Source organism: Vigna unguiculata, unplaced genomic scaffold (assembly GCF_004118075.2).
Source record: "Vigna unguiculata cultivar IT97K-499-35 unplaced genomic scaffold, ASM411807v1 contig_271, whole genome shotgun sequence".
Lineage (NCBI taxonomy): Eukaryota > Viridiplantae > Streptophyta > Magnoliopsida > Fabales > Fabaceae > Vigna > Vigna unguiculata.
The window spans coordinates 25,393-38,426 of record NW_021010975.1 but is presented as its reverse complement, the minus strand read 5'-3'; the positions used below and the strand labels follow the sequence as shown (position 1 = coordinate 38,426).

General features: G+C 34.4%; 1 protein-coding gene across 1 annotated transcript; it reads left to right on the top strand.

Annotated features, from left to right (window-relative positions):
• Positions 1-2,386: 2,386 nt before the first annotated feature.
• Positions 2,387-5,836, top strand: LOC114171467 (elongation factor Tu, mitochondrial-like). The gene is made up of 9 exons (XM_028056474.1): positions 2,387-2,583; positions 2,697-2,772; positions 2,849-2,941; positions 3,027-3,101; positions 3,544-3,648; positions 3,752-3,842; positions 3,964-4,169; positions 4,921-5,058; positions 5,771-5,836. The coding sequence occupies exons 1-9, from the start codon at positions 2,402-2,404 to the stop codon at positions 5,834-5,836; spliced, it is 1,032 nt and encodes a 343-aa protein (XP_027912275.1). The 5' UTR covers positions 2,387-2,401.
• The last annotated feature ends 7,198 nt before the right edge of the window (positions 5,837-13,034 follow it).

Genomic DNA, 13,034 nt, shown 5'->3' with positions numbered 1-13,034 from the left:
AATTTTCTCTTATAATCTGATGTGACTTTTTTATGTGTTAAAATATTTTTTTTTGTTAAAATATTTGTATAAATTATGATCAATTTGATTATTTTTTGTGACGACATTTAAATTGTTAACCAAAAGTGAACAACGACAATCATGTGTCATTTCGTTATTTTTTTTATTTTTAAATTTTTTAAAAAATTTTAAAAAATTGTTCACATCCAAGTCAACATTATGACACATGGCAGTGTCATATGTCAAGCAAGTGTCATTACCACATACAAAGTCAGTATTATTGTCACATATTTTATATTTAATTCATACAAATTTTCGTTAATTTTATTCAAACAAATTGAATTGAATTGTCTTTTATTCTAACAAACTAAACTGAATTTAGTGAACCGAACAACGATATGAACCAACTGTTATGAACCAAACATTTTTTCTAATTACACTTTTGAATCAAACTATATTAATTTTAATTTGGACTATACTATTTTAACCGAATTGTACTATATCAATATTGTTCATAAAGTGTTTTTAAAAATGATAATATTAATTTCAATTCACTGTCGTGCTAAATTTAAATGTATAGTCAAAGTGATTAACAATACGAAGAAAACTATTACATTTTATAAATTGTTTTCTACTTTTAATTTGTTTCATGTTTTCAAAGATTCGTATGAAAGTCAATTTCTCGGAGGAATTGGCTCAAAATAACAAATCCAACCAGCAAAGTATATGTTCAAATGAATCGAGAACAAAAAGCTATACACAAAAAACAAAAACAAGAATAGTTATTTTCACCATCATATAAAATAAAAATCATATTAAAACGAGATAATAATTTTGTAAATTAAAAGGAAAAAAGAAAATATAATAGAAAAATACAGGTAAATATAGATTTAAGTTATATAAAATAAATATTAAATATGTTTGTACACCTAACACAATTTTTTGCATGATCAAGGTTCTGGTTAGAAGCTTTAACCTTTATTTATTTATTAATATATATATATATATATATATATATATATATATATATATATATATATATATATCCGAATTCAATTTTAACCATTTTTTCTAATATATAATATTATAAATAATCCATAGTTCAATATAAGTTGATACATTATATCAAGTTTTAATTTGTAATTTAATAACTTATAATATTTTTGTTGATATTGATATTTATTACATATTTTTTGTATCATACATATTAATATGTATGATAAGAAAATATACAATAAAAATTAACATCAACAAAAATATTATAAATTATTAAATCTTGAAGTCTACCAAAATAATAGTGCAAAAATATGAGCACTTAAGTTTTGTAGGAACATGTCTAAAACTAAATCTTAGAAGTACAAGATAGAGATTGTCCATCATCAAGCAACTTCCCATCATTAAATTTTTCTTTTTTCTTTCACCATGATATTTCCATCAACCAAGGAGAGTTTAAAATAGAAATTGAATCATCCAATCAACCATTAGGCTCCCTTCAATTGAAGTCAAAGTATACTAATAAAGATTGATAAGGAGTAAAAGATGCAAAGAGAACATTGTCCTTTAAAAGTTTCTTAAAAAACAAATTTAATTGAAAAGTATCACAACATTAAAATCGAAAATATTTTATTGCTTACAAAAGAGCAACAATACGTAACTATTTTATATGATTTCATCGACAAAAGCAAATGATTTTAAGCAAAGAAACAATTATATACATTCGTTTAAAAATTCAAAAGAGGAAATACCGACTAAAAGTATAAAACTCCTATCTATACATTCGTTTAAAAAATAAGAAAAGAAAATTAGAGTTGACTCAAAATGAAAAAAGTTGAATATAAAGCATCTATACTAAACAAACAAGTAAAACCTATATTACATAAATTATCTTTTAATTTATTTATTCATTTTATTTATACTTATCACAAGTTAATGCATTTTCATAAAAAAAATAAAATAAAGAGAAAAATGGTCAGTTTTTGAACCAGAATAACCCTGTCCTAATATATAATTTTTTCTACCTCGAACAGAATTATTTCTCATAAAATATACCTAAATTTACCAAAAGATACCATTTAACTAAATAAGTTAAACCAGACACGAATTAATTCATTTATCTAAAACTTTAAATTAAGTCAATAAGATAAAAATCACTTCAAATATTTTCTGTCGGAGCAAGAAGAAAAAAACATTTGTAACAGAAAAAAAGAAGTATGTATGTGCTCCGAAACATTATGAGAGTGCTCGAATTGGGCCGCACGAATATGACGGGTCGGTGTCGGGCGCCCATTCTAAAACCCTCGCTCTTCGCACTCACTGCTCTTCGCTTTTGTCTTCCTTCTCCTAAAACCCTCGCCTCTGCACTCCATAGTTAGGGCTTTTCATTCTCCTCATCACTTCTTCAATGGCCACTCTTCTTCTCAGACACTCCTCTTCCACTTCTCGCCGCCTCTTCCCCTTAGCCTCTCAAATCCACTCTTCCGTATCTCGTTCTCCTCTCTCTACTCCCAGTGACTCCACCTCCACCTCCTTCTATTCTTTCAATTCCAATCCATGGTGGAGATCCATGGCAACTTTCACCAGAACGTAACACTCTCGCTTTCTCTTTTTCGTCGCAAAATTTAAAATATACAAGTAACAGTAATCGTTATTAGTATGTCTTTTACTTGTTTTGTTCATCTTATTGTTTGACTTTGCAGGAAGCCTCACGTTAATGTCGGAACTATTGGACACGTGGATCATGGGAAGACCACGCTAACTGCGGCAATCACCAAGGTCTTGATTCACTCTTTGTTTAAATGTGTGTTGAGGTGGATGTTTTGGTGTTTATTACTCAATTAGGTTTGATCAGGTGCTTGCGGATGAAGGGAAGGCTAAGGCTGTGGCCTTTGATGAAATTGACAAGGCTCCTGAAGAGAAGAAGAGAGGAATCACCATTGCAACGGTATGGAATCGCACTCTTTTGGTCTTGCAATCGATTGTGTTGTTTTCTGTTGATATGTATGCTTGCTCTATATTTCGGTTTTCAGGCTCATGTGGAGTATGAGACTGCAAAACGACATTATGCGCATGTGGACTGCCCTGGACACGCGGATTATGTTAAAGTAAGCTTTCGAATTTGGTTTAGTTTCTCTAAGAATGTTTTTTTTTATTGGAGTTATCAATTGCCTAACGGAAGCTGGGTGGCTAAGTTGTGGCGAACAAATTTAAGCAATTTTACCTTGTATAATAGTTAATTGTGGAATTTAGCATATTTTGGTGCTTGTGTAGCCTGACCTTCTTTTCAAAATGAGATGGAAAATTTATGCTAGGAATTTGGAAGTAGATTAGTTTGTAACAAAATATATTTTATAGGTATTGATTACACTGTATATTGGCAACAGCTGCATTTGTCAGATTCCTATTTTCCATGAATGCTGGTGGGTTTAGCATTCCAGCTTGCCTTGATGTACTTACTAGATGGTTTATCTAATGGTTTTATTTAGTTTAAATAAAAATTAATTCTTGTTCACTGTATGCTTTATAATTGTCTGTTTTTTTTTTCAGAATATGATTACGGGAGCTGCCCAGATGGATGGTGGTATACTTGTTGTATCTGCACCTGATGGACCAATGCCTCAAACCAAGGAGCACATTCTTCTTGCTCGCCAAGTAGGTATTCTACTGATGTGGTTTGTATATATATACCTAGAACGTCTACACCTTTCTCCTTACTTCTAGATTGACATATTTTATCTTTAAATGTATTATGCAGGTTGGTGTGCCATCTCTTGTTTGCTTTCTAAATAAAGTTGATGCTGTTGATGATCCAGAGTTGTTAGAGCTTGTAGAAATGGAGTTACGTGGTAGGGTGTTTCTCTAAGGCTTCTCTTCTCTTGTCCATGCTCAGAAAATGAATAAACCTGCTTAAGTTTCTGTAATCTTTGTGTTTGCTAAAATGTGTTTTTATGATAATGTTTTTTGCAGAGCTACTGAGCTTCTACAAGTTCCCTGGGGATGAAATCCCGATCATTAGAGGTTCAGCGTTGTCTGCTTTACAGGGTACAAATGACGAGATTGGAAGACAGGCCATTCTAAAATTAATGGATGTTGTAGATGCATACATTCCTGACCCTGTTCGCCAACTTGACAAGCCCTTCCTAATGCCAATTGAAGATGTGTTCTCAATTCAGGTAAAAGGACCTGAACTTTATTTTTTGGGTTAATTTTTGAAGAAAGCAGATTCATTGAAGTAAAGATGGCCTCAGTTATAAAATTGTTACAATTTGTAATGTAAGTCTTGTGTTTTTATCATGTTCTATCACTTTCCATCTGCTCCAGTATAAACACCGTTTAGGTAACGACACTGTTTAAGAAGTACTATTTATTACTATTCTGTTTACGTTAAAATTGCTTTAAATTCCTTATATGCTCCTTCAGTTCACTCAAACTACAGCAATTATTGATGTGCTTAACATCATAAGCAGATGGGATTATGAACACTGGAGCATATGTGGAATAGATGTTTATAATACCGGTCATCTTTGTAACTGTGGTCACTTTAACAAATTCTTTCTTGTTCTTCTAAATCTCTAGTTAGGTGAAGGATAAAATTTCAAAATCTTAAATTTCAAATTCTTAATTCGGTCTAGGGTTTTTGAAGAATAAAAAAGGAAAGGAGGTAGCATTTGTTACGGCCTTGCTCTTTGTAATGATATGACGCAGTGGTAATTTAAATCTTAACATAGTGCTTTAAAAACTGTTGTCTCATATAATTGTTTTTTTTTCCTTAAAGAGAATATCAAAATTTCTATTTTCAACACTTAGTTCTCTCAAAATCTGCATTTGTTTCATTACATATATTGGATTGTATGGACATAAATAAATATGGGGGCAATGGTTTCCATCATTTCAGCTGCTTTATATTTTTCATTTGTGATGAAGGGACGTGGAACAGTTGCCACTGGCCGTGTTGAACAAGGCGTCATTAAAGTCGGTGAAGAAGTAGAGGTGTTGGGTCTAATGCAGGTATGTATGTTCATTGAGTCATTTCCTATATATAGCTGCCCTCTGATCCTTCCTGTTAATAAACTGATATTAATTATTCTTTCAATAAAAACACTACAGATTAATCAGAAACCTTTCATTAAAGACAAAACATCAATGTATATTAATTTCTTACAAACAAACAATAAACCAGTCGAAATTATTCCCCCCAAATAAACATTTCACATTTACTGTGCTTGAAATAGAAAAAAATGTAAAGTATAATAATGCTTGCATGGCTTAGGATCTTATTTTCATGCAGTATATATAACAGAATATTGGATGGACCCACATGTCAAATCACTCTCTTTGAGGTTCCCTGGTTTATCAATGGTCACCGTCTGTTGAAGGAACCATGCTTCCTCATGCTTGATGTACTTCTCAACTTCTTCTTCGAACTCTTGATAAAATTCGAAAACTGGTCGTTTAGGTTATCCCTAGCATTAGCCTCGTCATCATCTCGTAGTGGTACAGGTGTAACGTTGCTCTGCTCCCGACCGATGTGGGACACGTTCTAAGTTTACCCTTGGCACGTCGAATGAAACTGTTGAAAGTTTCATCGTTATCAAGTGAGGTGTTATCTGAGTTCGCCGCACGACCATGTTGTCCCTTCCAAGCGCGTGTGGTCTCTACTGCTGGATTAGCAGCACGCCACCTCATCCTTGGATCATATCCAGCTTCACTTGAAGCAACTCTTGTTGCCTTTCCATGAACCTTTGAACTGATGAGTTCCTGTTCCATGATGCAGGTTGGTTTGAAAAGTGTTCGATGCAAGGTATATGGTTTCTCGACAAACTTGGTTAAGCTCAAATGATTATAAGTTGAGTTGGTGTAACTTGTTTTATAGTGTGTTATGAGGGTGTAAATGGAAGATTATGAACTAAAATAAGAAAGAAATAGTGACATGTTTTGAATAGGTATGTGTATGAGGACTAATTGTTTTTCGTAGGAGCTATCCAGTTAAGATTCTGAACAGCGATTAAGAAGAGCTTTTTCTAATTTTCCACGGAATATAATGGTGTCAAACTCCAAAACAACGAAGTACTGATGTATATACAGTAACATTGAACCATGGCCAAAGTTGACGGCTTAGTCCTAATCTTCTCAAGGAAATAAAATAAAAGGAAGAGATTTTCTTTAAGTACTTGATAATTCTATGGTTAGTATTGTATACTGCTGTTTTAATTATCTGTTATTATCATAATAAAAAGCAAAAAAAATAAACATAAACATTTATCTCTTTCATCAAAAATCAGTATCTTCCTCTCCCACCCTCACAAACATGAGAGTTTTCCATGGAGCAGCTAGATGGTATCAGATTCCAAGAGGACCCTTCTTCAGAATTGGCGAAATAAACAAAAGTTTCAGTTGCAGCTTGCAAGAATCACGTCATTCCCATATATATAAGATGCTTATGTGGTTATGGGTAATTATTATTCGTGTGTCTTTATGTGGAAATTAAACAACTCATCGCACTTGTTGAATTTTAAATTACGATCAGAGAGCCAGAATGTAAGTGGCTCCTACCATACCAAACATTAAAACGAATATGTTTCTGGAATTTTATTTTTGCATGTTCATGGTGTAGTGTATCAACCGTAGTTAAATTTATCTCAATCTAACGTTGCTGGTTGAGTATTGCTTCCACATTTATCTCAGTTAATAGATAGTTTAACGTTGTCATGTTCTTTCACAAAAGACAGAAAGAGAGGGGGGGAAAGCGAGTCCAAGTCATGCAGCTCGAAAGAAACAAAGTTCTAATTTTCAACTCACGCCAAAGATTTCTTCTTTCTTATACCATTTACTCTTCCCGGTTCCACCGTGATTTATGTCACTACCACCATCTTTTAGAAAACAAACCATTATGTACCAAACTTGACACTTCTAGAACCAGTTATTTTGACTCAAATTCAAAATACTGGACCAGCTTTTATGATTCCCGTAAGTGTTTTTTTAAGGTGGGACGGTTGTTATTAGAGAGAACTTTGACTACACTAAGGTTCGAAACTACTTTATTACACCTAACAATCACATGCAAGAACTTATCTGCTTTTTCATAATGGTAATGGGGTTTTGAATTTACCACCATTAATAAAAGACTTGAAAATTAGTTCACTATGTAACCAAGTAGAGTTAACAATAAACTATACTTTGAAATGGCGTATTTTAGAGACTAGAAGAAAAAAAATTTCTTGCGAATGTTACTGTATTATAGTTAATGGGCTCCCTATATTTAGAGAAGTAATATTTTTTTTTTGTTTTATTATTATATTAAATTTATAATTTTAGAATTTATAATTAGTTGGTCATTTAATAAATTATTAAAGAATATATTATGTTTAAAGTATTACTTCTCTGAATAATTATTTTATTCATTTGATTTATTATTAAACTGATTTACCGTAAAAATAAAAATATATTTCAACTCTAACCTTTAATATCTAATAAATTATTATTTTAGTTCTTAAATAGTATTATTAGTTTTTTAAATTTAAAATCTTCATACAAATCTCTAAAATGCTCGAATTCTATATTGAATCGATTTAACCCACGGTATGTATTTCTAAAGATTATTTTTAAAATTATTTGATTTTTAAAATAAATAGATAATTATTTCTTTTAATGTGTGTCCTTATAACATATGTTGTCTATTGTAATATTTATCTATTATAATATAACAACCTGCAGAAGAGTGATACAAATATCATGAGACGGACCTTCAAAGATAATGCATCAGAATTAATATACAAAATATGAACTCTTCTTTGATTGTTTTCAGGTTTAGCTGTTGAGTCAGGAATCATAAGACGGGGCTGGAGGGCCACTGCAAGGTGACAAGATGAAACTGTCACAGCAAAGAATGGTCCATCTTGTAAGGGAAAGAGATTGTAAGAAGATTTGTTGCAGCTGCAGTTGAAGGGATTATATTTTGGCATTTTTTAGCTTAGTTCAAATACTACCAAATATATTCCAGTGATAAACAAGTGAAAGCAGTGATGCATACCTTTAGTCCCTCATTGAAAAGCCATTAAAAAAAAGCAGTCTTAAACGTTGACAATAAAGCAGCATAATAATGTCTCAATGGTTTCAACTTTCAAGTACCACCTAAGATTTACTAATGCAACCCACGTTCTTCTTGATTTTTTCTCTCTTAATAGTAGAAGGTGGAAGGGAGTAAAAGGAAACTCGATATCAATCCTACTGAGGCACATACAAATTTGACTAATCAAATTAACTTACATAATTCACAACATAGAAACAGTCTAATTAATGCTCAGCGATTTAAAAGCTAAACAAGGGTGCTGGAAGATGAATACAGGCTAATTTTACAATTCAACATTGGAGCATATCCCAGTGGGGAACAAGTCAACAAGATCAAGAAAAGTATACTCTGCATACCTCTTTAAAGGAGCAGTCAAAGTGGATTGCTTATTTTCGTGTGGATCTTCCAAGGTTCTTATGACCACCAAATTACCATGGGAAAGAAAGATGCATAATCAATAAACAGATACAATAAACGAGCCATCTTCATTACTACAATGAGACATTCCATGGTTATGCACAACACTATCTAAATAATTTCAGTATTAGAACCCTGTGGAAGAGTGAAAAAACAGAATTGAAGGTATGGTTATGCCTCCAGATAATGACCCTTGTATGCTACTAATAACTCCTCTGCATTTTCTCTGAACTGTGATATATACTTGTCCAAGAACATCTCCTCAGACAAGCACAACACATGAATATAACTGGGGACTTTCTTGCAGAGATTTTTTGATTTCAACAGTTGGAAGACTTTATATCGAGGAAGCACGCGATCCTCCATGCTGTACATTAAAATCTTAGGCTGGTGAATAAGGACTGACTTGGGCAGCTTAACTGTATGCAAGAAGAATTTCATTCCAACTTTCAACTTCTTCTCTGATGTTCTAAACAAAGTCGGGGTTCTCTTGAACATTTGCAGGCCCTCATCCTTCGAAAAACCAAAACAATTAATTAGTTTCAACTTTCTCTCAAATGTTTTATCGCTCAAACAACTTAATGTATGAATTGCATGGACAAGCATTCTTGAATTTTCACGGAAACCCAAGTCTACAGCTCGAGAAACATTGTTTTCAATAGTAGACCGCTGTGCAACGAAAAGCCTTGGATGAAGTTTGAGTAGCAATGAAAGATGAGTCCCAAGAATGCCACAACTCTCCAAGAAGACGACATTCTCCATAATTCTTTTGTACTTTGGGAGTATCCAGCCACATCTGTGCAAAACAAGAATAAAATCTTTCTGGTCGTAGACAATTTTCCTAATAGCTTCAACTGAGGGGACCAATGTTTTCTTCAAGCTATGAGTCAAAATGGAGGGATTCTTTGAAATGAAGCTGCATAACTCGTAACCCTGGAATCCAGACATCTGAAAGAGCTGAATTTTGGGTCTCAAGATTTTCTCAACGTTTGTAAACAGTATCTGGGGTCTTTGACGAATCAGGGAGAGAATCTGGCTTTGGAAGCTATTTTGAAGGGAGACTGATAGGGTTTGAGGAATCGCACCCTGAAACACGTTTGGAGACATAAAGGGATTGGGTTCTGGAGAACTGCAAGTCGGAATTCAGGTAATCAATTATTGAAGTGGTTTGTTGAAGTGTAGGCAACGGCTTTTGGTTGAGAAAGAGAGGAAGAATGTCATAGACTGATAAGAGAATTGATTGAAAAGAGAAGATGAAACAGCATGGTGTGACTGAGAGACTGCATTAGTTCTGTGATCGTAGATGAATGAATGCTTTGTTTAGAATCAACCAAAAAACAACGTATTTTTTAGGTTGTCTATTTCGAATTTGAAGTCACCAAACGTTGGCAGCCCTAATCAAGATAATCCCCAAATCTGATTCTCAAGGGTTTCGAAGAACCCTAAATCCCCAATTTCTTTAACCTTTCGTCTCTCGCTTGGATTTCAAACCCTTCTTCTTCATTGAGCACGGCCAAATCACGATGAAGAAGACTGAACCCTTTCTTGAAGTTGCGTTCTCGTCGACGGTGGGTTGCTGATAGAGGCCGTACCCCACCAAATTAAAACATATTAAATGCAGTACATGAAAGTGAACCAAGTCGTCTCCCAACGACCAATATTTTCATTCAAAGCCAATTTTCCAGATGAACACAACAATAAAACACAGGGGGGAGGGGGGTTGGCAGACAGATTCAGAATGCTAATCAATAGATTAATTTAAATGCTACAGTGACTAAAACCGTATTGACATCCCTGATTCAAACGCAATTTCACTTATCATAGGCCACCAAATTAACACCAACCCTGCCTTGTCTCAATCCACTAGATAATAATTCACTAAGCGAAAATTACAATCTAGCTTCATTATGCAATTAAGCAATGCACACATCCTTAAATTCGTGACAGCCAAGCTACATACATTAAGCATGAACGTATCTTAAACAAAACACATGCAATTACTCTGTAAATTAAGCATTGACAGATTCACCACATGCATTCCACGAATTCAGAACAAAAACATGGCAGATTTCACAAAACAAGCACAACCTCAAAGCTTCATTGCATTTTTCATCAAGGAGTCAATACACGAATTTAGCTAGACATGGAAATGAGTAATTAAACACTTCAAAACTGAAATCACAAAAATCAGAACCAAGAACCAAGAACCAAGAACCCTTCAAATCTGAAAACGCAATTTAAGAGCAAAAATTGAGATTTCAAAGCTTAAATGGAATGCAAAACAGTGTTATCATATATAAATGCGAAAACCCCATGAATGGATATTGTTCCAAGTCAATAAAATCCACAAACCGAACTGCCCAACCAAGAAAACGAATTCCAAACGTAAAACCCTCAATGGGTGCTGTCAAATATGCATAAAAACGGTAAAAATGAGCCAAAAACGTGAAAAACCGCAAGGGGACGTCCATGGAAGCTTGGAGAACGAAAATGGAGATTTTGAAGAGAGGTTGAAGATGAATGAGCGGCTGCCTTCTTCTCATGCAGACCTAATTCGTGGTCATATCACCCATGCCACTCAGAATTACAAAACTGCCATTATAAGCCGCAGAATTACAAAAATGCCACTATGGGCCTCAAATGTTGACCCATTGACTTTGCTGACGTGGAAATGACATGGAAATGATGTGGCAATGATGTGGAAAGTTTCTTCAACTAAATATTAATGTCCAAGCTCCAAAATTGCGTCACCCAAATACCTAAAAATAATTAAAAACAAAAATTAGGCCAAATAATGTGAAATTAGTCCAAATTCGGAACAATGGCCCAATAAAGCCCAACAGATGAAAAACACTCTAATGATGAACAATTAAGCACTAATCAACTGTCTAATGGGTGCACAAAGGCTAGTGGAATAGAAGAAAATAATGACTCATCAAAATCGACCACACTTACCCTTTTGCACTCCTGGGCAAAATTAAAGAGTAAAGCAAAGCAAGGACATCACAAACATAACAAGGAGACAAAAAGACACAAGACAAACAGACACATGACAAACGGACTCGACACAGACAAATGGAAACACATCTAACACAGAAGGATTCAAAGCTGCAAGGTATCCGTGAACATCATCCAAGCAGTTCAAAACATGTCAAGTACTCAGTTCAGCTTAAGGAGAGAATTGAAAGCAACATAACCTCACGAAATATGCACTGTATCACTCAAATCTCTAGGCTACTGTTTACTCTCAAAGCACCCTTGAAAAACAAACATCAAACAGACTTGGCAAGCCTCTAGAACGAACAACCAAACCAGAAACACATGCAGGTCAAGATCAGAAGGACTTTTCAAGGTTGTAATGGGGCTGAGGACAAGGTGTGGAACATATGGATAAGTAGCTAAGCAACCAAGGAAATAGAGGAGCAGTGGGTAATAAGTCTCAATCAATCATGAAAGTAATCCCAAACACCAACACTTCCAACTTCGGTTCTCACACAATGCTCAAATCCAAACTCCTTTTTATTTCTTTTCTTTATTCTCTTTTCTTTTCTTTTTCTTTCTTCTTTTTTTCTATACAGAGAACATGCAGAGAAACAACAATTTTGAAATCCCACTTTGGTGTACAAATGAGCAATTCCAAGAACCAACAACAAGTGCGCGCACAACCACACTTGTTGTGCGCGACCACACTTAATTGAGCACCCATTCCCAAAACAATTCCAAAGCTCCAAAATTTCCTAAGGTAGGAATAATCATGGTTTTTCAGGCTAAGGGCTTGTAATGAGCTGTAAAACAATGAAAGGGTATGCAGGCTCAAAAAGGGGTATCAACGGAAACAGTTCAAGGTAGGCTCATCTGGTTGTAGGCTCACAGAACAAAATTGCCTAAATCATATCCCAACATGCATGTGAATCAGAAAGGCATTCAGAAAGAGTCAAGCCAAGGCCACTGTGCAAGCATTCAAGAGGCATATATCACACAATCAAAGAACAGAGAGTGGCTCAAATTCTTACACAGGGTAAACTAATTCCAAAAGCAAGTTGACATGCAAAGACAAAGCAAGGATAACAGTTCACAGAATAACCAACAACTCATCCTCCAAGAGTGAAATGAGTGTTCCAAACAGAAAGCAAAAACATAACACACTAACTAACACTAATTAACAAAAATGAAACAAACAAACGGAAACAACAACAGACGGACAGACCTGGACAAGTGCAATAAAAGTAAAGAAGAAGGAGAAAGAAAGGAAAGAAAACTCCCTGAATCATGGTGAAATAGCAGTGGGGTCAAGCAGGGAAGTTTCCTCCACAACAGTATCCACCAAGGCAGGATTGCTGAGGAATGGCTTAAGACGATGCCCATTCACTTTGAAGCTCTTATCTGTGGACTGGCTTTTGATTTCAACTGCACCATAAGGATAAACATTAGTGACAACAAAAGGACCAATCCACTTTGATCTCAACTTACCCCCCATGAGTCCAAGTCTGGAGTTATACAGTAAAACTTGCTGACCAATAACAAACTCCTTTCTAGCAATGGAGCTATCATG